This window comes from Propithecus coquereli, unplaced genomic scaffold (assembly GCF_000956105.1).
Source record: "Propithecus coquereli isolate 6110/MARCELLA unplaced genomic scaffold, Pcoq_1.0 Scaffold10, whole genome shotgun sequence".
NCBI lineage: Eukaryota > Metazoa > Chordata > Mammalia > Primates > Indriidae > Propithecus > Propithecus coquereli.
Window position 1 is genome coordinate 20,319,678 of NW_012133858.1, and position 25,157 is coordinate 20,344,834.

At 37.8% G+C, this 25,157-nt stretch overlaps 1 protein-coding gene across 1 annotated transcript in view; it reads left to right on the plus strand.

The window, feature by feature from the left end:
• Window positions 1-25,157, plus strand: part of MCCC1 (methylcrotonoyl-CoA carboxylase 1 (alpha)) — a 53,865-nt gene that overhangs the window by 20,305 nt on the left and 8,403 nt on the right. The window contains exons 9-14 of the mRNA XM_012641739.1: window positions 2,918-2,999; window positions 10,342-10,469; window positions 13,727-13,910; window positions 15,752-15,861; window positions 17,385-17,601; window positions 19,574-19,660. Coding sequence (XP_012497193.1) covers window positions 2,918-2,999; window positions 10,342-10,469; window positions 13,727-13,910; window positions 15,752-15,861; window positions 17,385-17,601; window positions 19,574-19,660 — 808 coding nt within the window. The remainder of the gene's footprint in view (window positions 1-2,917; window positions 3,000-10,341; window positions 10,470-13,726; window positions 13,911-15,751; window positions 15,862-17,384; window positions 17,602-19,573; window positions 19,661-25,157) is intronic.

A 25,157-nucleotide genomic window follows, 5' to 3' on the forward strand; every position in this document is an offset into this window, starting at 1 on the left:
CTTTTGACTCCCCAAAAGCTTAACTGCTAATAGCCTACTGTTGACCAGAAGCCTTCTCAATAACATAAACAGTCAATTAACATATTTTGTATGTTGTATATATTATATACTGTATTCATACAATAAAGTAAGCTAGAAAAAAAGAAAATGTTATTAAGAAAATCATAAGGAAGAGAAAATATATTTACTATTCATTGAGTGGAAGTGGATCATCATCATCATCATCATCATCATCTTCCCGTTGAATAGGCTGAGGAGGAAGAGGAGGGGTTGGTTGGCCTTGCTGTCTCAGGGATGGCAGCGGCAGAAGAAAATCTGCATATGAATGGACCCTCACAGCTCAAACCTGTGATGTTCAGGGGCCTCATGTTTTGTAAACTTTATGCACTCCGATTTTCACATCAGAAGTCTGTGAAACTGGTGTATCCAATCCCCCGAAGTCCTGCTGGACAGCTGCTTCCCAGTAGTAATATAATGGAAGGACCTCCTGCAGTGTTGGGATGAGGAGGGGGTTGATGTTCTGGGGTAAACACAATAGGGCCATGTTCCTTCTGGATAGAATCTGGGAAAATCAGCTCTCATCTAAGTAGCTGACTTAGACTGGGCAGCTTACCTCTTATAGTGAGGTTTCAATGCACATTTTAATTGTAATTAACTAGAATTAATTACAGGAATGGAATGGAATGGTCTGGTTAGTTAAATGTATTTTTTATGGAAAAGACTCTTTTGTTTTAACTATTATACTATTTCAGATGTTCCTAAAATATATTAGTGGTCATATTGTAGAGAAAAGATAGTTGCTTGTTTGGCAGTTTTTGCTTCCTTAACATTAATTGTTTACATCTCTTTGAGCCTTCCTCCTAATTGGTTTAGGTTATTATCTGGGTCAAGGCCTTCTACTAGGACTACCTATTTTTGATTTATATTTCTTTGGAACCTGCTACTGCCATGGGTTCTTGCCCAAGGTTATGTATATGATTTTTTTTCAGTACATACTTCACAAAAAGGCGGGAATCTGAGGTTTCTCATTAGTATGTTGTTTATATACTGTATTCCTAAAATTAAATTTCTGTTGCAGAGTATATTATACCAGTTGAAGTAAATGTCAACAATAATGGCAGTAAACCTTATCTTCAAGCATTGCTTACTTAAATGTGTATCTGTGGAGCACTGTTTTAAAATGTTGAAAGTTTGTATCTGTGGAACACTGTTTTAAAATGTTGAAAACTTTGTTTACTCATCGATAAGATTTCTTTTTATGAACCTTTCTTATTAACTTGGAATCTCAAGGTGTCTCATTATTCCAAGGTAATCATTAGGCACATGACTCAGGCTGCTCTATCATCCTGAAACAAAATGGGGATTGTTGAAAATTTTCATATTGATACATGTAATTTTAAGTGAACACATAGTTATGAAAGTTGTCATGTAGGTACAGGAGACAAAGATATGTAATTATGCTGAGTATGGCTGCAATTCATAGAAATTACAAGCAGAACCATTCAACTATGCCATAGTGGTATATTGACAGATAAACTGATATAGGACAGTACTTCTTGATGAAGTACTTAATGAAGATTAGCTTATCCTTACATTTTTAATGCAATATTTGATGCATAGAACTATTAATATAATATAGTCATACATCACTTAATGATGGGAATATGTTCTGAGAAATGCATTGTTAAGCAATTTCATCATTTTGTGACCATCATGGAGTGTACTTACTACACAAACCTAGATGGTATAGCCTACTATATACTTAGGCCTTATGGTATAGCCTATTGCTCCTAGGCTACCAACTTGTACAGCATGTTACTGTACTGAGTCCTGTAGGTAACTGTAACACAATAATAAGTATTTGTGTATCTAGACATAGAAAAGCTACAGTAAAAATAAAAAAGGTATAAAAGGTAAAAAATGGTTTACTTGTACAGAACACTTACGATGAATGGAGTTTGCTTGACTGGAAGTTGCTCTGGGCGAGTCAGCGAGTGGTGAGGGAATGTGAAGACCTAGGACGTTATTGCACACTGCTATAGACTTTATAAACACTGTACACTTAGGCTATAGTAGATTTATAAAAAATATTTTTTCTTCAATAATAAATTAACCTTACCTTACTGTAACTTCTACTTGATAAACTTTAATTTTTTTTACTTTTTGACTCTTATAATAATACTTAGCTTAAAACATAGACACGTTATACAGCCATACAAGAATATTTTCTTTCTTTATATCCTTATTCTATAAGCTTTTTTTTTTTTTTTTTTTTTTTTTTTTTACTTTTTAAACTTTTTTGTTAAAAACTAAGACACACACACACACATTAGCCTAGGCCCACGCAGGGTGGATTATCAATTTCATTGTCTTCCACCTCCACGTCTTGTTCCACTGGAAGGTCTTCAGGGGCAGTAACACACATGGAGCGGCCATCTCCTATGACAACAACTCCTTCTGGAATACTTCCTGAAAAACCTGCCTGAGGATGTTTTACAGTTAACTTTTTTTTTTTTTATAAGTGGAAGAAGTATACTCTAACATAACAATAAAAAAATAGTGTAGTAAATACATAAGCCAGTAACATAGTCATTTATTATTATCATCATCAAGTATTATGTACTGTACATAATGTATGTGCTATACTTTTATAAGGCTGGCAGCACGGTAGGTGTGTTTACACCAGTATCACCACAAACACATGAGTAGTGCATTGCTCTACAATGACGTTATAATAGGTACGACATCACTAGGCAATAGAAATTTTTTAGCTTCATTATGATCTTATGAGGCCACATCATATATGTAGTTCTTGGCTGACCAAACCGTTGCATTTTGGCACCTATTTTAGATTTTAATGGAAATTTCAAGTAAAGCAAGCTACTAATGGAAATTTATTTTAAATATTTTTTTGTAGCCTGGTATTAAACCAGAAGTAAGAAAAAAGCTTGGAGAAACTGCAGTCAGAGCCGCTAAAGCTGTAAATTATGTCGGAGCAGGTATGTTAAGATTTGCTTCTAATAGAAGAGACGAAACAATCATTTATTTATATTTCAGAAGACTAGAGAAACATAGAGCTTTAGATCAGTGGCTTTCAAGCTTTTTTGACCATATCCGTAGTAAGAAACACATTTTATGTCGAGACCCAATACGTACACGTAGGGTTTGTGTGTATATATATATATATATGTACATTTGAAATAAACAGTTTGCTAAATATTATTTTAATTATATATGAGTTTTGCTATTTTCTATTCTATTCCAAAATAGCCAGGCGCAGTGGTGTGCGTCTGTAGTCCCTGCCCCTCAGGAGGGTGAGGCAGGAGGATCACTTAAGTCCAGGCGTTCTAGTCTGTAGTACACTGTGCCAATCGGGTGTCTGTGCCTGCGCTAAGTTTGACTTCAATATAGTGACCACCCCCTCCCCCAGGAACAGGGAACCACCATGTCAGAAACAGAGAGGGTCAAAACTCTCCTGCTGATCAGTAGTGTGATCACACTTGTAAATAGCCACTGCACTCCAGCCTGGGCAAGTGTAAGACGCTATCTCTAAAAAAATAAACAAGTAAAATAAAATAATGAAAACACTAAGTAGATTGTTTTGCTTATTTTTTAGTTGATAAGCTTTATTTTAGAGCAGTTTTAAGTTCACAGCAAAATTGAGCAGAAAGTAACAGCGTTCCCATATACCCCCTGTCCCCCACCCCCACCTACAACCTCCCACACTATAAACATCCCTGCACCAGCATGGTACATTTGTTACAATTGATGAACCTACACTGACACGTCATTATTGCCCAAGTCCATGGTTTACTTTAGGATTCACTCTTGGTGTTGAACATTTGTGGGTTTTGACAAATGTATAATATGTATCCACCATTGTAGTATCATACGGAATTGTTTCACTATCCTAAATATCCTCTGTGCTCTGCCTGTTCATTCCTCCCTTTCCTGTAAACCCTGGCAACCACTATTCTTTTTATAGCCTCCATAGGATATCTTGGTGGCTATGTTTGGATGATAAGTTTTGGTAATTGTAAATAAAGCTGCTATAAACATTTTTGTGCAAGTTTTTGTGTGGCCATAATTTTTCAGTTCATTTAGCTAAATGCCAAGAGGCATGATTGCTGGATCATATGGTAAGAAAATGTTTAGTTTTGGAAGAAACTGCCACACTGTCTTCCAAAGTGGCTGTACCATTTTGCATTCCAACCAGCAAAGAATGAGGGTTCCTGTGTTCCAAATCCTCACCAGCATTTGGTGTTAATCAGTGTGTTGGATTTTGGCAATTTGGTATCTCATTGTTGTTTCAATTTGTACTTCCCTAATGACATGTAATGTTGAACATATTTTCATGTGCTTACTTGCCATTGTATATCTCTTTGATGAAGTATCTGTTCAGGTCTTTTGCCTGTTTTTTTAACTGGGTTGTTTGTTTACTTAATATGCATTAGCAAGGATATTTTTACGTGATAGCATCTAGGTCTCAGTCCAAAATAAAGACGAAGTAGACTGAAAGTCTCTAATGCCCACCACTGGGTCTCAGAAAGAGAAGACTTTGGAGAGAATCATGCTTCCCACAGCACTGGATGCAGCGCTCTCCTCCCCAGCCGTCAGCCCTGTCGCTTACTCTCACATTCAATGACCTCATTTTCACATGATACTCAATTCACAGAGCCCATCAAGTGCCTGTCATATATTATTTCATCAGATAGATGGGTGTGTTATTTACAGCGGGCCTCACCAATTTATATCGTATCTTCACAGCTTTTATCTCATACTTGTTTATCTTTTACTGTTTCTTTAGTCCCCTGTAAATAGCCCAGGCCCATGTCCCTCTTAGCTGGTCAGAAGTTAAGTGATCCAATTCAGTGGTCATATTACAAATGAGAGAAATTAGTGGAAGCAGTAGAATTAAGAGTTTCTTTGAATGCCCCGTGGATTCTTTTTTTCTTCTTCATTATGATCGTTTTGACTGATTATAAAACATAACACCAGGCACTATAAAAAAATGTTTACACAAGTCAAAATTGTGTCAAGTACAAAGTGAATTTCCTTCACCAATAACTCCCCTCTTCCAGAGACCATTATATACAAATATATTTTTATGTATATAAATATAAATGTAGATGTAAATATGAACATATCCATCTAAGTGCAATAATACTAAACATCAGTTCTGTAATTTTCTTTTCACTGAACAATATATTACAGATGTCATTTCATGTCAAGAAACAGAACTTCATCCTCCTATTGAACAGCCACTGAGTATTTATTCCATTTGGGGGTATATCATAATAATTTAAGTAATTTCTTATTAGTGGAATGTATCTCATTTCCCATTTTTCGCTCTTATTAATGAAACTTAGATGAATAAACATATAAATACACCTTTGAATATCTTTCTGATTTTATCCTAAGAACAAATTTCTGGAAAAGAGATCATGTCATCAAAAGGCATGAACATTTTTAATTTTGAAATGTATTAACAATGTGCCTTGAAGAAAAGTTGATCCAAGACACCTACATTCTCATAAACACTATATATGATCAATATTTTTTATCTTTGACAAACTGATAGGTAATTATCAGATATAATATTATTCTTTCAGATGCATTTCTTTGTTAGTAAAATAAAATATTTTCAGATGACTATTAATATTGTAATGAAATATAATTTTTAAGGTAAAAATTCTTCACATTATTTTATACATTGAAACTATCCCTCATTTTATTGGCTTCTATCCACATTCATCACATTTATCATGATATTAAGAAATCATTCCCATTTTATAAATGAAGCCAAGTCCAAAAAAAGTTAAATAGATGGCTGAAAGTAAATAGTTGGCAAATATCCTAACGCTACTTCTTAAAAAAAAGTGAATGGAGCATACTCTGTACTCTAGACAAGATGTAGAAAGCAGAAAAAAGCTTTTGGCGATTCAACCCAGCTAAACCAATTCAGAGACTCTTAGAGTAGGACTAAGTGATTACATGAAAAATAAGGTTTTTTGTTTATTTATTTGTTTGTTTTGAGACAGAGTCTTGCTCTGTTGCCAGGCTAGAGTGCTGTGGCTTCAGCCTAGCCTACTGCAACCTTCAACTCCTGGGCTCAAGCAATCCTCCTGCCTCAGCCTCCTGAGTAGCTGGGACTACAGGTGCGCACCAGGATGCCTGGCTACTTTTTCTATTTTTAGTAGAGACAGGGTCTCGCTCTTGCTCAGACTGGTCTTGAACTTCTGAACTCAAGCAGTCCTCCTGCTTCAGCCTCCCAGAGTGCTAGAATTACAGGGGTGAGCCACTGCCCCCGACCCATCCTTTTACTTTAAATCTGTTTCATTATACAGACATTTAAGGTTATTGTTGATACAGTTTGATTAATATTTACTATATTTGTTACTGTTTTCTATTTGTTCCCCTTGTTCATTGTTCCTGTTTTTGTCTTCCATACTTTTTCTGCCTTCTTGGGTTTTTGTTACTGTTTTTGTTTTTTTTAAGACAAGATATCACTGTATTGCCCAGGCTGCCCTTGAACTCCTGGGCCCAAGCAATCCTCCTGCTTCAGCTTCCTGAGAAGCTGGAAATACAGGCATGCACCATGCACTTTTGTGGTTTTAACTGATCTTTTTTTATGATTCCATTTTCTGTCCTTTCTTGGCATATCATTTACAGTCATACGCCACATAATGACATTTGATCAATAACAGACCACATATACTATGGTGGTCCTATAAGATTATAATGGAGCTGAAAAATTCCTATCACCTAGTGACATCGTGGCCATTGTAATGTCATAGCATAACACATTACCTTTTCTCTGTTTAGATATGTTTAGATACACAAATACTTATGATTATGTAATTAAATACAATTGCCTATGGTATTCAGTGCAGTAATACTCTGTGGCCTAAGAACAATAGGCTATAGCATATAGCCTAGGTATGTAGGAGGCTATATCATCTAGGTTTGTGGAAGTACAGTTTATAATGTTCACATAGTGATGAAATCACCTAATGACATATTTCTCAGAATATATCCCCATCATTAAGCAATGCTTGACTGTGTATTTCCTTTTATGGTTTTCTTAATTGTAGTTGTAGAGTTTGCAGTATACATTCAGAACTAATCAAAGTCCACTTTCAGATAAGAGTATCACTTCTCAAGAAGTGCAAGTACCTTGTAATAGCAAAATATCCCTGACTCCTCCCGCTTGTCCCCTCTATCATTGCTATCATGCATTTCATTCATACATAAGCATATATACATGTAAGCGTACATGATCAAATACATTGTTGCTGTTACTTTTTCGAACAAACTGTTATCTGTTAGATCAGTTAAGAATAAAAAAAATAAGAGATTTTACTTTACCTTCACTTATTTCTTCTCCAGTACTCTTTATTTCCTTATGTAGATCCAAATTCGGACATCTATCATTTTCCTTTTCTTTGAAGAACTTCTTTTAACATTTCTTACAAGGCAGGTCTTCTAACAACAAATTTCCTCAGTTTTTGTTTGTCTGAGAAATATTTATTTCTCTTTCACTTTTTTTTTATTTTTTTATTTTTATTTTATTTATTTTTTTATTTAGAAACAGAGTCTCACTCCGTTGCCCTGAATAGAGTGCCATGGCGTCAGCCTAGCTCACAACAACCTCAAACTCCCAGGCTCAAGTGATCCTCCTGCTTCAGCTTCCTGAGTACCTGGGACTATGGGCGTGTGCCACCACGCCCAGCTAGTTTTTTCTATTTTTTTTTTTAGTTGCCTAGCTAATTTCTTTCTATTTTTTGTAGTAGAGACAGTGTCGTGCTCTTTCTGAGGCTGGTCTTGAATACCTGGCCTCAAGCCATCCTCCAGCCTCAGCCTCCCACAATGCTGGGATTACAGATGTGAGCCATCACGCCTGGCCTCTCTTTCACTTTTGAAAGATAATTTTGCAAGATACAGCATTCTAGGTTAGTGAGTTCTTTCTTTCAACACTTTAGGTATTTCTCTCCACTCTCCTCCTGTTTGCATGGTTTCTAAGGAGAAGCTGCATGTAATTCTTATGTTTGCTTTTCTGTAGGTAAAGCATTTTTTTCTTCTAGCTTCAGTTAAGATTTTTCTTTATCTTTGATTTTCTGAAATTTCAATGTGATATGCCCAGGGTTTTTTTGTTTGTTTTGTTTTTGGTGGGGGAGGATTTATCTTCCTCTGAGCTTTCTGGTCTCTGTCATTTGGTTTCTGACAACTTGAGGAAATTCTTAGTCATTATTGCTTCAAATATTTCTTCTGTTCCTTTCTTTCTTCTTCTGATGTTCCCATTATGCATGTGTCATACCTTTTGCAGTTGTACTGCAGTGCTTGGATATTCTGTTCTGTTTGTTTAAGTCTTTTTTCTCTTTGCTTTTGAGTTTTGGAAGTTTCTGTTTTCATATTCTCAAGCTCAGAGATTCTTTCCATGTCCAGTCTACTAATGAGCCCATCAAAGCATGCTTCATTTCTGTTGCAATGTTTTTTAAAACTCTAACATTTCCTTTTGATTTTTCTTAGAATTTTCATCTCTCTGCTCACATTATCCATCTATTCTTACATATTATCTTCCTTTTCTATTAAAGCTCTTAGCCTATTAATCACAGTTTATAATATTCCTAGTCAGATTATTCTAATATTCTTGCCATATCTGACTTTGGTTCTGTTGCTTGTTAATTCTCTTCAAACTCCGTTTTTTGCCTTTTAGTATGCCTTGTAATTTTTTGTTGAAAGGCAGACATGGTATACTGGGTAAAAGGAGTTTTAATAAATAGGCCTTTTGTAATGTGGTGAGATGTGGGGGGAGGGGAAGTGTTCTATAGTCCTGTGACCACAGTCTTAGGTCTCAGTCTTTGCTGAGCCTGTGCTCAGACTATGACCTTCACCAGTGCTTGTCAGTTTGTTTTTGTTTTGTTCTCCCTCACCCCTTAGGTAGAACAGGATGTCGGGAGGGAGTTGGAATTGTATATTTCCTTTCCCCCAGTCAGGTTAGACTCCAATAAAACCCCAATAGTTTAGGCTCTGGTAAAATAATTTCTTGTGAGGATAGTCCTGGTTAAGAAGAACAGAATTTTCTGGTGTATCTCAAAATGGTTTCTTTTCCCTGGAAGCATGAGGAGAGTTTTCCCTGATATTCACTGTGAAGACCTGGTGAAGTGTGGTCCTCCTGTGTGACTGGGTCCCCTTGGAGTTTTTAACTGAGTTGTCCACACTGAGCTGCCGGCAATTTGTCAATTGCAGTTCATTCCTCTGCTCATGGAATCTCCGTATCTGCCTGTCTCTCTGATTTGGGGGGCAGTAGTTTGCTTTGTGACCTGATTTCTCTGACATACCTGAGAAGAACTGTTGATTTTTTTAGCATGTTCCACTTTTTACTTGTTGGCAGGATAAAGTGTCAACTTCTAAGCTCCTTATATGCCAGATCAGAAACCAGAAGTCTTCACATAACTTGATTTTAAAATCCACTAATGGATTATAAGTATAGTTTGAAAAATTGTTTTAAGTTATTAATATATTCACTTTAGGCTAAGTGAAATAAACTCAAGCACAAAAAAACTACAAACTATGTGATTCCATTTCTATGAAATTCTGGAAAAAACTATCATGACAGAAAACAGATCAGTGGTTGCCTGGATCCCCAGGGTCTAAGGAAGGGAGTGATTGCAAATGGGAACAGCGGAACTTTTTGGATGATGGAAATGTTCTGTATTTCCATTGTGGTGGTGGTTACATGATTGCATTTAATTGCTAAAAGCAACACACCTACACCTAAAATAGTTACATTTTATTGTCTAAAATTAAACCTTAATAAAGCAAGGAGAAATTTTGTAGAGCTTAAGAGAATGTCAATAACAATAACATAAGGTTTAGTTGCTGAACGGTCCTTCAATGGGTCACCAGCAAAAGGAACTTTAAAGGAAACTTGCAAGAGTCCACAATCAGAAAAAAAAATGTTGACTTTTTCTCTATGGTGTTAAAGTGAGATCGGATGTCATAGTGTGAGGCTCCCAAGGTCTTAATGCTCTGATGCAGTAACACATGATCCAACCTTGTTCTCACTGTTACAGCTGCTGAGACTGATTCATAATTTGGGTTTACCATGTGCTCACAACCCCAAATATACTTTTCCATTGCTAATTTCATGCAGCTCCCTATTTTTGACTGAGATTCATTTGCTGCTGCAAAATGTGAGATGTTTTCTTCATGAAATGCAAAATGTTACCATTAAATGAAGACAGCAGTAAAACTAGATGTAATACAGCATACAAGGTTTTGATTTGCTACTGATTATTTTATACTATTGAAATGTGACCATTGTGTTTTATCTTTTAGGAACTGTGGAGTTTATCATGGACTCAAAGGACAATTTCTACTTCATGGAAATGAATACAAGACTGCAAGTAGAACATCCTGTTACTGAGATGATCACAGGAACTGACTTGGTGGAGTGGCAGCTCAGGGTGAGCATTTTTTTTCTATTAAAAATTTGAGAATAGGTTACCATCTGACCTCCTAAAACAGGTGTCATTTTGGACAGGGTTCGATTCATGGTAGCTCTGATGAGGACAGGAAAATGGGAGGTGAAAAGTAAAACTACATTTGATACTATGACTTTATTGGCACTTAAGGGACTTGGATTCCTAATCTGTCACTAACCTTCAGTTCCCATTAGGCAAGGGGCAGCCAGCAGGCAAGCTGCCATCACTGAGGCTTGCTTGTGACCACATCATCTCAAGGCCAAAGCCTCATGGTCCACCTAAGGCCACAGCATTCTGGACCATACATCATTAGATTTTTAGCGGATGCTAGCTAAGTTGAAATGGGCTAAGGCAGAGCTGGGAATGAAGAGCCAAGCAAATGGCCTAGATCAGTAGAATGGTCTGTGGAAAGTGCCTGTTTACCAACTGTCGCCAGCCCATGATAAACGCTCATTCAGAACAGCCGTTCAGAGTAAATGTTTAGAAACTTTTAAAGCATTTTGACATTGCTGTGACATGTCTACTGTATTTTTCAAACATGTCAATTAATAACTGTTCTTTTTCTATGGATTGTTTGAGAAGCACTGGTATAAACCAGAGTTCCACAAAGCATATTTCTTCAAATATTAATAATAATAGCTTAGTCTGTTTTTGTTCTCTTTAGTGAAAACAATAGATTTACCCCAGCCTTCTTTTTCTTAGTATGAAAAAAATATTAAGTAGTATAAATATTCCTGATTTCTGTTGGATTCTTCATTCTTTATATATCCTGAATCTAAATTGGTTTTTTCCATGGTATGCTGAAGTCTTGATTATTTTGATAATTTCATCTTTTCAGAACTGTGGACAATAAGATGATATTCCTTTTGTTGGTTCCTTGGGGATGATCAGTAGTTTTAATTGAGCCAAAAGATTCTTCTGTGCCTCTACAGCCTTAGGGACTAATGAAAATCAGGCATATCAGGCTAATAAGTTAGTGAGTGTCAGGAAAAACTATAGATTTGTAAGCTTCTGGAAAGAGTGTTTGTTTCCAGAATTCAAGGAAAAGGAGGATATTTTTTCTGAAGCGGTAAACCAAGAGAGTCTAGATTTTGAAATCATGGAGGATAAAAGGTTTCTAAGGATTGAGGATAAAGAAAACTTTTGGACATTAGGAAAACCAACAGAGATTTATTTCTGAAACTCAAGAAATCATAAGAAGGCTCTTTAGAAAGAGAAGCAGGCTTTTGTCATCTGGGGAGGGACTCTAGAATTTAGGGAAACTGCTGGACCTGGTTTATAGAGTTTAAGGCACTTTGGAGTCTGGCTTTCAGGCAGAGGTAAAATAAGAAGACTCACCATTTGGTGAGGCAAGAGTTCAAGCATCAGGACCTGCCTGTGGAGTCAAAGGCTTCCAAGAGCCAGGGTGCAGTGAGGTGAGCAGCCAGGGTTCAGACTGCAGATGATTAGCAGTGTTCAGGGGAAGCTGGTAACAATATCCAAGGTTAGGAATTCCAAAGAGTCAATGCCTAAGCTTGAGAGAACTCAAATGGCACAGATTTCCAAATAACCAAAGGCATGGTTGGGGCCAGTCTCTTCCGGGCTCAGGTAGAAGCCATTCTCAGATGCCCATCTCTATTGATACAGGGGGAAAAAGAAGAAGAAGCCATTCTCAGAGAAAAATAAACAGGCAAAGACAAGTCAGGTTGAAATGGAGCTGTATAGTTAGAAATAAGATCACATCTTAGAATATAGATATATGGTCATTCTTTTCTTTTTGTATATTAAAACAAATAGAGTGCTTTATTAAAGCATTAAAGAATATTTTATTATAAAGGATAAGAATGAAATGATAATAGTTAACACCTACATAATGCTCACTATATGCCAGCCACTTTTTTCTGAGATATGGAGAGCTAAAGAAACTTGCCCAGGTCACAGAGTAAATACAGAGACAAAATGTGAACCCAGGCAATACAGCTGCAGAGTCTGTGATTTGAAATACCATGCAAAGGCACTCAGTTTAGTTCCTGTTCCTTTTGCTCTTATTTGCCATAGTTCCTGATCTTTCTTATTTGCAGATTCAAAGAGATGAGACCTTTGCCTCTGTTTTATGCTTACCTGTGTAGTTCAGTGTCATACTGAGTTACCTAGAGTCTTTTTTCCTGTATCTATATTGCTTTCTCAGGTTGTCATTTTCTCATCTTGGAAAAAAACCTCAGGAGGAGAGTAAAGAGAGAAAGTGACAGTATGTCCTCCAATAGGCTTTTCCAAGTTATACTAATTGATGCATGATTTCATATATTCATTCATATTAGCCCAAATAGTAATAATTATAGGAGTCATAGCAATAGTGATTATCCTGTTTATAATCTGGTGTCATGCAATACACTTAAACATAAAATTAAAAAACCATCCTGTTCCCCTTTCTGTTTTGCTTTATCACTCACTTGCTTATGAAGATTATTGTAGTATAGAATGACTAATGTCTACCACATTTTTTCCATGGCTGTGAATGTAGTCCTAAACACTAACTAATAATTTACTATAACAAAATTATTGATTTGAGAATTGACTGCTAATGATTTAAATAAAAACTGAGAATATCTTGCCAGTAAGAAATTTTGGTTTTTATTATATTGTACAAACACTAATTTTTATATTTATAAATTAGTCATCAGTTTGCCTGCTTTCTCAAATATTTAAAACCCTAGAAACCTATTATAACTAATAGATTATTCCTAAACTACATCTGGGTTATTTTCTGTGTGTGAGTGGTTTGATTGTTTTGAGACAAGGTCTCACTCTGTCGCCAGGCTGGAGTGCTGTAGCATGATAGCTCACTGCAACCTCAAACTCAAACTCCCAGGCTCAGGCGATCCTCCTGCCTCAGCCTCCCAAGTATCTGGGACCATAGACATACACCACGATGCCTGGCTAATTTTTGTTTTATAAAGATAAGGGTCTTGCTGTGTTGCTCAGGTTGGTCTTGAACCCCTGGCCTCATGCGATTCTCCCACCTCAGCCTCCAAAAGTGCTGGGATCACAGGTGTGAGCCACCATGCCCAGCCTGCATCTGTTTTTTAATCTATTTTTGTTTTGCCCAATACTCTAGTGGGTAGATAAAATAAGTTTTTATTTGGCTGCATTGCAAAACCCAAACGTACACCTTATGTAGAAAAAAGCAAGACCATCAACTTAGTAAGTCTTGGCTGCTGCACGGTGGATTTTCATAAGAAGCACTGTTCTTCCATTACCAGATTGCAGCGGGAGAGAAGATTCCTTTGATCCAGGAAGAAATAACTCTGCAAGGCCATGCCTTTGAAGCTAGGATATATGCAGAAGATCCTAACAACAACTTCATGCCAGGGGCTGGACCATTGGTGCATCTCTCTACTCCTCAAGCAGACCATTCCACTAGGATCGAAACTGGAGTTCGGCAAGGTAAAGTGAAATAAAACAATGTCTCACTCCTTTTAAATTTTTATTACATTATTATTTTATCCCTGAGTGTTATGGAAATGTCTAGCATGTTTTAAAATAAAAGATTTAGTTGATTTCTCATTAACCTTTACTTTTTCCTTCTAGAATAGTTATTTTTAAAGAATAACTAGTATTTTAAATAATGCACTCTCATTTTGAAAGGCAGCAGTACTTGGTCAAACCTAACCAAGAAATATTTTGTGTGTACTGTTTTACTTTTTCACTTCACCTAGTTCCAAAAGTGATTTAAGGTGACTGATATCTGCTATGCTCAAGGCACTCTGCCGTCAAGGAACACAAAGTCAAGTTGGAGAATGAAGATGTAAGCTTAGTATAAGCTAAACAATACTAAAAGAAATAAATTACGGTTAAAAAAATAACAGTGCAAGAGCTATCATAGTTCAGTATATGAATAATATTTAATAACAATGTATATAACTAACAATTATTTAGTGCTCTCTATGTACAGGCACTCTTCTAGGTGATTTTTCTATATGGACTCCTTTAGCCATGAGAATTACCTTATGAGTAGGGATTATTATCACCCCCGTTTTCTAGATGAGGAAACTGGAGCACAGAGCAGTTAAGTGACTTGCCCATGGTCACCCTTGGAGCCAAGATCCAGACCCAGGCAGTCTGGCTCCAGAGTCCGGGCACCGAGCCACGTCTGTCTATTGCCAGCTGGATTTCAGTTGCTGGTGTAAGTTATACAGCGATGGAATATAGCAGTTCTCAGGACTAAGAAGTTACGTTAGGCTGATACAATCAGCACAGGTTTTTAAGAGGATATCTGGAGTAGATTTACATAGGCAGATTTAATAGCATAATGAAGAGTGAAGAAAAGAAAAATTATTAAAGGTGTGTTCAAAGAATAGCATGAAAATATGTGGCTGGAGAAGAGGGTTCAGGAAGGTGAGTAGTTGGAGATGTGGCTGGTGACATAGGTTGAGGTCAAATCATATAACATCTGGAAAGCCAAAATGAGGAATTAGGACTTCTTATTTAATAAAAAGTAGAAGCATTGTGAGAGCTCTGGCAAAGCCACAGCAAGGTTTGGTCGTCAGTAAAGTGTTTAACTTGTCATCTTAGCTCTGCTTGCCCCACAGGTTCCATTTTTCTACTGCAAGCATCTCTAATCTTATAGATGAGGGCCCTTGGGTTCAGAGAGGTCCGGTAACCTGCCAAAATTGTGAAAAGGTCCTACAACAGTGTTCTTTATAGCATACCACATCCTTTCGACCGGAACCATTTCTCACCAGTGGGATGTGCTGTAGCTCAGATTCTTCTTCTCTAGGACTGTAACCATCATAGTCATGATAGCTGCCATTTGGTTATCAGTCCTGCCAGGCATGGCACTTTATTGTCTCTCCTCCCAACAATCCTACAGGCTAGAGGAATTATTATACTTACTCTACTGATGAGGAAACTGAAAGAAAGAGTGGAGGGAGGGGAATGCTGAGGGCAGGAAGTGAGTAAAATGTGAGAGGGTAGAGGGAGTTTGTGTTGACTTCCAAAATGAGAAAAGAAAAAGTTCAGAAGAAGATAGGACAGGAAAAGCCAGCCTGTGTGTCTCTGTGTTGGAGCCTGGTGCTCTTGGATGGCCACATCTTCCAGGAACTTTGGATAAGTTTTTAAACCCCTCCGAGCCTCGGTTTCCTCATGGATAAATTAGTGGTAATGATATCTATCATGTAGAAGTTTGTGAGGGTTAAGTGAAATGTACACAATAAAATGTCTTGCTTGTCCTATTTTATTCCTTTAAATTTTGACTTTGAGAGGTTACTGTGGTTTTTCACTTTCAGGAGATGAAGTTTCAGTGTATTATGACCCCATGATTGCGAAGCTGGTCGTATGGGCTGCAGATCGCCAGATGGCCTTGAGAAAACTGAGGTACAGCCTTCGTCAGTACAATGTGAGTGATCCGGGGCCGTGTTAATGACCTCGCTGCGTTTGGTCAGGACCAAAGGTCAGCCTTCATCCTTGTCAGAGGCTTGGTCTTGTCACCTTATTTCCTTATTTCCACCAATTGCCCATATGTCACAAGCAGAATAATTTCTCATGGGGAATTTCCCATGGGTCAGAATAGGGTTTGAGGACTTCTTGATTTCAGTTATAAAAGAAAGACTGCAGAAGTAAAACCGTCAGTGTCAGTGCTGTATTTCAGTGAAATACAGCTGTCCGTTCTGTAGATAAGACCAGCCACTTAAGTGTGGCCTGCAGTCTGGTCATTTTTCTCCAAAGGAAAATAATTATGTTCAGTTTCGTCTATGTGATAGAGTTTGTTATTTTTCTGCAGAATGTTAATTTCCTTGGTGCAGAAAGTCCTATACCACATCGATTTAGCTTCATAGAAGATATTCAGCTTGTTATATGTTAATAATTCGATCAAACCTCTGATCTCTTTGGCTGCAACCACAATGGCCTCCTTGCCATTTCGCATACTCACCCAGCAAGGAGCCACGTGTTTCTGTCCTCTTTTCCAGAATGTTCTTTCCCCACATGATCACAGGGCTTGGTCCTGACTGTCCTCAACCCCGCTCACCTCCTCAGAGTCCTTTCCCAGTCCTCCTCATTTAAAATAGTACCCTTTGTTCTTCTCTCTCCCTTTAGCCAGCCTTAATTTTCTTCACAGCATGTGACATCATGTTAGATATTTGTTTATCGATATTGTTACCTGTCTCCCTAGGATGTCAGCTCTGTGAGGGCAGGGACTTCTTCTCTTTTGTTCTTCACTTTTTTCCCCAGTGCCTAGATCAGAGCCTGATACCTAAAAGGTGTTCCTTAAATGGCTGGTAAATGAATGAAGGAATGGATGAATAAGTGAATGAATGAATGAACCCAAGGCTCAAATAGCTGATTTTACTTTTGATCCTGTTTATTGGGTGGATTTGGGTAAATTTCATACCTTTTCTTATTTTTATATCAGTGTATAAAATTTGTATTTTGGTCTTGAAAGGAATCTCTTTTGAGGTCATTTAATCCTATCCCATCCGCAGTGTAACAACCCTGCCTGCTGTTTGCAGTCTTCCTGTTTTGTGGGAGTGTTCTGAACACCAAGTCTTCAGTATCTTGCAAGTGAATTTCACTTATGTTTCTTAACATTTACCACTGTCCTAACCTGAGTTAATTAAATATACCACCTAGGCTTGGTCTTGGTAGTAATGCCATTTCCTACATCCTCTTTATCATATAAAAATGTAGTTTTAAATGTTAAGCTCAAACATATGTAGAGATGAATATAGTGATAATGAGGTGGTTTTTTATTTTGTTTTGTTTTTCTCCTGAGAGTTGTCCTAATGCCACATGGTACCTTTGTAAGTTTTTAAATTTTTCCTAAGAACTGTCCACAGTAGAAAATAGAAAAAAGAGCAGATGTTTTTCTAAATACGTTGTTTCCCTTACTCAGTAGGAACTGGAGCTTTTTTCTCTTCCTAGATTGTTGGACTGCACACCAACATTGACTTCTTACTCAAGCTGTCTGGCCACCCAGAGTTTGAAGCTGGGAATGTGCACACTAATTTCATCCCTCAACACCACAAAGACCTGTTACCCAGTCGGAAGGCTGCAGCCAAAGAGGTTTTATGCCAAGCAGCTCTGGGTCTCATCCTCAAGGAGAAAGCTCTGACAGATGCTTTCAGACTTCAGACACAAGGTAGGGAATACTTTCCTTTTTCTTCTGCTTGCCAAGTTTTATGAATCATCATTAAACATGGTTTCCTTTCTCTGGGCCATTCTTGCCTCCTTTTCTTCTGTCAGTGATTGACACCATTCTCTACAGGTGTGTTTTTTAGTATGAAGGCGAGCTCTTCACATATCACGAATGCACCCATAAACACTGTTTAACCTATTAAATGTTGCTTAAGTAATCACTTAGCATTATAGAAATGGGTCTCTTTTCAACCAGGCATGAGTTCTTCCCTCATCCTGTGCTGATTTCTTGTGACTCCTTTTGTTCGCCACTCCTCATGGCCTATTTTATTGTATCCTCTGTACCCACAGCAACCGTCTTTGACAGGAGACTCTCAGATTCCCTTGGGTTACCCATGATTTACTGTCGAGTTACTTCTTCCTCTCTTTTTCCATCCTGTGCTTAAATTTCTGTCTAACTAGAAACTTAGGTACTTCGTAGTATCATAGAATCAGCACAGGAAGGACCATGGCAGTGATTCATCCTGGCTGTCACACACGTGCAGCTCATCCCTGCTTCACTGTTCCTGCTAAGTTGTTGCCCAACCTCTTCCTGACTCCTTAGGAAACCAGAAATTCATTACCTCATAGGGTAGCCTATGATTTTTGTCAGCTGTCCATTAAAAAGTTCTTCCCTTTAAATTGATTCAAAATCTGAGCTTTCCCAAATTGCTCCATAATATTTACTCAGGCTAACTCTGACCTTTGGAGCAAACTGATTAAACTGATTTAAAAAATCTAATCTAGGCCGGGCGTGGTGGCTCACGCCTGTAATCCTAGCACTCTGGGAGGCCGAGGCAGGAGGATCGCTCAAGGTCAGGAGTTTGAGACCAGCCTGAGCAAGAGCGAGACCCCGTCTCTACTAAAAATAGAAAGAAATTAGCTGGACAACTTAAAAGATATAGAAAAAATTAGCCGGGCATGGTGGCGCATGCCTGTAGTCCCAGCTGCTCAGGAGGCTGAGGCAGTAGGATTGCTTGAGCCCAGGAGTTTGAGGTTGCTGTGAGCTAGGCTGACACCACGGCACTCGAGCATTGGCAACAGAATGAGACTCTGTCCCCCCCCCAGAAAAAACTAATCTATTTATCTCTTATTATTATTAGGATTATTACATTATCCTATACAGGTTGAGCATCCTAAATCCAAAAATCCAAAATTTGAAATGCTCAAAATCTGAAACCTTTTGAGCACCAACATGACACTCAAAGGAAATACTCATTGACATATAATACAAATATTCCAAAATCTGAAAAAGTTCAAAATCCAAAACACTTCTCTTCTCAAGCATTTCAGATAAAGGATACTGAACCTGTGTTATTATAGGAGCCTATGATTTGAATCTTTAATTTCTAGATTAATTCAAGATAGTTACATTGAAATCTTAAAATGTACAATATTTTAAAAGCTTAAAACTACATCTTTGGGAGGTCTGTGTGTTCTAGCCTCATTTCAGCCTTTCATGTTGAATGAAAATGCATCTAAATACGCCCCATGTGGTATTCCTAAGCCTGAACTGAACATTTTTTAGAATAGAGTGTCTTCTTATTCTCACCTTCCTTTTTAGAATTTATAGCTAGTACAGATATGAGCTTTCAGAATAAATTGCTTCAGTTTAGCTGTGCTGTAGCTCCTGGATAAAGTTAGTGGCAGAAATTTTGGTGACCTGGAATGCATTTGCCCTATCAAAAGGGGGTGACTATTGTGCAGTTTATGCCATCAGAGGATGAGAGTTCATGCAAATATTCTGATTCTTCAAGAGAAGCTGGGATTTTTCATATGAAATTTCCAGAGATGTAAATGAAAATATCTATTTAAATTTAAAACAATGAGAAGAACAAAGAAAATACATTTAGGACCTGCATTTTATGTTTTCTTTTGTTTTCTTTTGCCAGGCTTGATACTCATAGATTTGTTATGAAATTCTAAATTTTTTCTAGATCAATTCTCTCCGTTTTCATCCAGCAGTGGAAGAAGACTGAATTTCTTGTACACCAGAAACATGACTCTTAGAGATGGTAAAAATAGTAAGTAATGTTTATTAAAAGAGAAATGTGAGTCATAGAAATGTATCACATTAACCTGAAAAAGAGGATTCAGCCCGGTCATTTTTTTAAATGCCTACCCTAAACATTGGAAGGGAATATGCCAAAATAATACAATTGGTAGTAGAGTTAATGGTATTTGCTTTCCTTCTTTATACTTTTACATATTTTATAAATATTCTAAAAACATGTCATAAAATATATGTAGCAAAACAGCTGAAATAAAATATGCCAAAACGTTAGTGAGGGTAGTGGAATTCGAGGTAATCTCTTTTTCCCCAATTCTTTGTACTTTGCTTTGTAGTTTTTTATTTACACTCTAGTAATACAGGGTGTATTATTTTTAAATAAGAAAAACAATATCCAAAACTGTATCAGAGAGGGAAGATTGCCTACTGCCTCAGGCAGTGTTTTTGGGTGTTTCAGTCAGAAGTGGGTCACTAAAGCGCTATAATTTGTTGTGTATTATCACATGTAAATTTTTATCTTCACGACAACTTAATGAGGGGGAGTCAGTGTTCCTCCCACCTATGGATGATGAAAGCATGGGTGAGGAGTCTCGGGAGTGAAGTAACTTACTCAAGGCTGCTGAGTTGCAGAGCCAGAATTGACACCCACTCTTCTTGATGTTGACTCTCATGCTATTTCCACCACTTCTCCAGTGGAAAATTGATTTTTGATTGCAAACTAATTTGAGTAGGCTCATGTTAGGGACTGATTTATTTTACCTGAAGTCAGAAAAGGCTGACACCTAAGTCAGAAGGCAGTTTATAAATTTATGGCTGGAGCAATGTACCAGAGGGACCAGAATCCTGTGATAGCTGGCGGCTGTATCCCTTGTGCTGTAGAACAGTTTTCATGGGAAGCCAGAGGGGTGCAGAGTCAGAGCTGAAAGTACTGGATAATCTTGAATGTGAGGTATCATTGAACTGTTACAACTCCAGTACAAGAATGTGCCTCCCAGGTAGAGCAGAATCCTCTTGCCAGTAGATCGCAGCACCCTCTTCCCTGGCTGGAGGAGAATCCTCTTTTCTTCAGCTCTTTGAAGCCATCCACACCTCATTCACCCAAGTTGATTGGATTACAGCTTTTTAGTTATTTTCAATCCTGAGCCTAGGTGGTCATTACCTTAAGTGCGTTAGGTGTATTACCAAGCCTTCCATAAGGAAAGTTTGCAAACATCCCTTACATTGTAGCATTCTGCAAACCCATCCATTTTACGCTGATGTGTTTACTTATTTCATCCTAAAAAGCAGTCCTCAAAATCTGGGAGTATTTTATTCTAGACTCCTATATGCTGAATACAAGTATCAAAAGCAATAAAGTTTCAATGGCCTCTTCAACCTGAATTAAACAGAATTACATGTATGATTGTAATTCATATGAGCCAACTGCGTTATTTGGCATGGATCTTCACTAAAGCACCAAGCAATGGTTTGAATTATGCTGCATTTTGAGGGAATTAAAAAAAGTTTTAATTAAAAAATAAATACATAATTGAAAGGCCAACATGATTGCTATTCTCTACACCCTTTTGGCAGTATTCTATGAAAATAATCCAGGTCTATGTGTAACAGCCTTCAGAAATGTCATATAGGTGAGTCTTTAAAAAATGCTAATGGACCATGTTAAACTTTCATACCTTATTAAATATATAAGAGGGTGTTTAAAGTTCTCTTGTCAGGGACAAGATACTGAGGGTAGAGAGAAACAAGTTCAGTTGCCCTATAATAATGTAAAATAATTTAGAGCTTTTCCAACAGTGTCTTCCTATGATTCTACTGGCATTCAAGTTGGTTAAATACTTAATATATTTTATAAATTGAAAGAAAATTGTTCTGGTATAATTGGAGGCATTTTCTCCTAAGAAGAATTAAAGCCTGTTGACATGATTTAGGGTGGAGAAGTTTCATTCATTCATACACTCAGTACAAAGTTTTTGAAAAAATAGATATGCAGAGTGATACGGAGAAGAGAAAAAATGTCTTTGTCTCTGTTTTTTTGTCTACAGGAATTTACCATTTGGAAGGGCATACATTGGGAGGTTGGATGGCATAGTGGTCAATAGGCAGGCTCTGGAGTTTATGTGCCTTAGTATTTGACCCTTGTGAACATTTTATTTTTGTAATTTTTTAAAACAGCTAATAAAGAGGAAAATTACTCTGTCAAAATCCAGGATGAAGGGAGACTCATAATGGTGTTTTATAGGCAGAAGTCTAAATGCTCAGAGGAGAGAGAATTCATCCCGCCCAGTCAGACTCTTCCTAAGGACAGAGGGCATGATGTGAACGAGGAGTGGGGTTTCCGAGGTGTGGCTGGGCACCTGCAGTGTGGGGAAGGAGGAGTGTGAGGACAGAGGCACAGCTCAGGGAAAGCTGGACACGTGTATGGGGAGTATTAATTGGCCCATTTTCCCATTTGGTTGGAGCATAGGACCATCTGCGTAGGAGAATGGTGGGAAATAAGACTGAGAGATTTGGGGGGCCTTCAATACCAGGCCAAGTACATTGAATGTGGTGGGGACATGCTAGGAAGCATCAGCTGCAAGGGCTGAGACAGGAAGCAGGAACACCCTGAAGGACCTCCTCAGAGTCAGCCAGGCCTGAGACAGTCGGGCCTGAGACAGGGGAGAGCAGTGGGAGGAATGGAAAGGAAGAGATGTGCAGGACAGGTATTTAAAGGGAAGAATTTGGCAGCTTTGTGGTGACTAGTGGATGCGGAAAGCAATGGAGAAGGCTGAGGCAAAGACGACAGGTTTTAAACCTGTATGACAAGGAGAATAGTGGTGCCAGTGGATCTCCCAGGTCTTCAGGGAAAGATAAACTGTTGGACTCATCATGTTCATTTTAAGCTGCCAGTGGAGCATCCAGCTGGGAATGACTAATCAGAGTTCTAGAGAAGCAAGGTCAGGGCTGGAAACATACTTGAGCTGGCAACATCAAAATGATGGATGAAGTATCAGAAGCAGATGAGATGACTTTTACCTATATACTCTACCCCACAAAACTTTTGATTTCCATCTCCTGGGATAGTCTTCAACCAATTCTGTATTCATGTAATACAGGCATACCTCAGAGATATTGCAGATTCGGTTCCATACCACTGCAATAAAGCGAATATCACAATAAAGAGAGTCATGCAAATTTTTTGGTTTCCCAATGCATATAAAAGTTATATTTACACTATACTGTAGTCTATTAAGTGTGCTATGTCTAAAAAAACCAACATACGTACCTTAATCTAAAAATACTTCATTACCAAAAATGCTAACAATTATCTGAGCCTTTAGCAAGTCATAATGTTTTTGTTGGTGGAGGGTCTTGCCTCAATGTCGGTGACTGCTGACTGATTACAGTGATGGCTGCTGAAGGCTGGAGTGACTGTAACAATTTCTTAAAATGAGAAAATGAAGTTTGCCGCATTGAATGACTCTTCCTTTCTCAAAAGATTTCTCTATAGCATACAATGCTGTTTGATAGCATCTTACCCATTGTAGAACTTCTTTCAAAATTGGAGTTAATCCTCTAAAATCCTGCCCTGCTTTATCAACTAAGCTTATGTAACATTCTGTATCCTTTGTTGTCATTTCAATAATGTTCACAACATCTTCACCAGGAGTAGATTCTATCTCAAGAAACCACTTTCTTTGCTCATCCATAAGAAACAATCCTCATCCATTCAGGTTTGATCATGAGATTGCAGCAATTCAGTCACATCTTCATGCCCCACTTCTAATTCTACTTCTCTTGCTATTTCCACATCTGCAGTTACTTCCTCCACTGAAGTCTTGAACCTCTCAAAGTCATCCTTGAGGATCAGAAGCAGCTTCATCCAAACTCCGTCCAAACTCTCGTAAACATTGATATTTTGACCTCCTCCTATGAATCACACATGTTCTTAATGGCATCTAGAATGCTGAATCCTTTCCAGAAGGTTTTCAATTTACTTTGCCCACATTCATCAGAGGAATCACTATCTATGCCAGCTGTAGCCTTACAAACTATTTCTTAAATAATAAAACTTGAAAGTCAAAATTACTCCTTGATCCATGGGCTATAGAATGTATGTTACAGTAGAAGGCATGAAAACAACATTATTTTCCTTATACATCTCATCAGAGCTCTTGGGTGACTAGGTGCACTGTCAATGAGCAGTAATATTTTGAAAGGAATCTTTTTTTCTGAGCAATAGGTCTCAATACTGGGCTTAAAATATTCAGTAAACCACACAGTTAACAGATGTGCTGTCGTCCAGGCTTTGTTGTTCCATTTACAGAGCACAAGTAGAGTAGATTTAGCATCATTCTTAAGAGTCCTGGGATTTTCAGAATGGTAAATGAGCACTGGCTTCAACTTAAAGTCACCAGTTGCATTAGCCCATACCAAGAGAGTCAGCCTGTCCTTTGAAGCTTTGAAGCCAGGCATTGACTTCTCCTCTCTAGCTGTGAAAGTCCTAGATGGCATCTTCTTCCTATAGAAGCCTGTTTTGTCTACATTGAAAAATCTGTTGTTTAGCGTAGCCACCTTCATCAATGATCTTAGCTAGATCTTTGGATAACTTGCTGCAGCTTCTACATAATCACTTGCTGCTTCATCTTGCACTCTGTGTTGTTGAGATGGCTTATTTCCTTAAACCCCATGAACCAAATTGCTAGCTTCAATTTTTTGTTGTTGTTTTTTGCAGCTTCCTCACCTCTGTCAGCCTTCATAGCATTGAAAATAGTTAGGGCCTTGATGTAGATTAGGCTTTGGCTTAAAGGAATGTTGTGGCGGGTTTGATTTTCTGTCCAAGGCACTAAAACTTTCTCCATAGCAGCAATAAGGTTGTTTCACTTTCTTATCGTTTGTCTGTTCACTGCAATAGTGTATAGTACTTTTAACTTTCTTCAAGAACTTTTCCTTTGCATTTACAACTTGGCTAATTGTTTTGCACAAGAGGCCTAGCTTTCAGCCTAACTCAGCTTTTGACATGGCTTCCTCACTAAGCTTAATCATCTCTAGCTTTTGATTTAAAGTGAGAGATGTGTGACTCTTCCTTTCAGTTGAACACCTAGAAGTCATTGTAGGGTTATTATTTGGCCTAATCTCAATATTTTGTGTCTTAGGGATTAGGAGGCCCTAGGAGAGGGAGAGAGACAGGGGAACGGCTGCTCAAAAAGTGGAGCAGTGAGAACACATACAACATTGATCAGCCTTACGTGGACGTGGTTCATGGTGCCCCAAAACAATTACAATAGTAACATCAAAGGTAACTGACTACAGATCTCCAGAACAGATATAGTAATAATGAAAATGTTTATAATATTGCAAGAATTACCGAAATGTGACACAGAGACAGGAAGTGAGCACGTGCTGTTGGGAAAATGGTGCCAATAGACTTACTTGAAGCAGGATTACCACAAACCTTCAATTTATAAAAAATGCAGTGTCTGTGAAGCAACATAAAGTGAAGCACAATAAAACGAGGTGTGCCTATAACA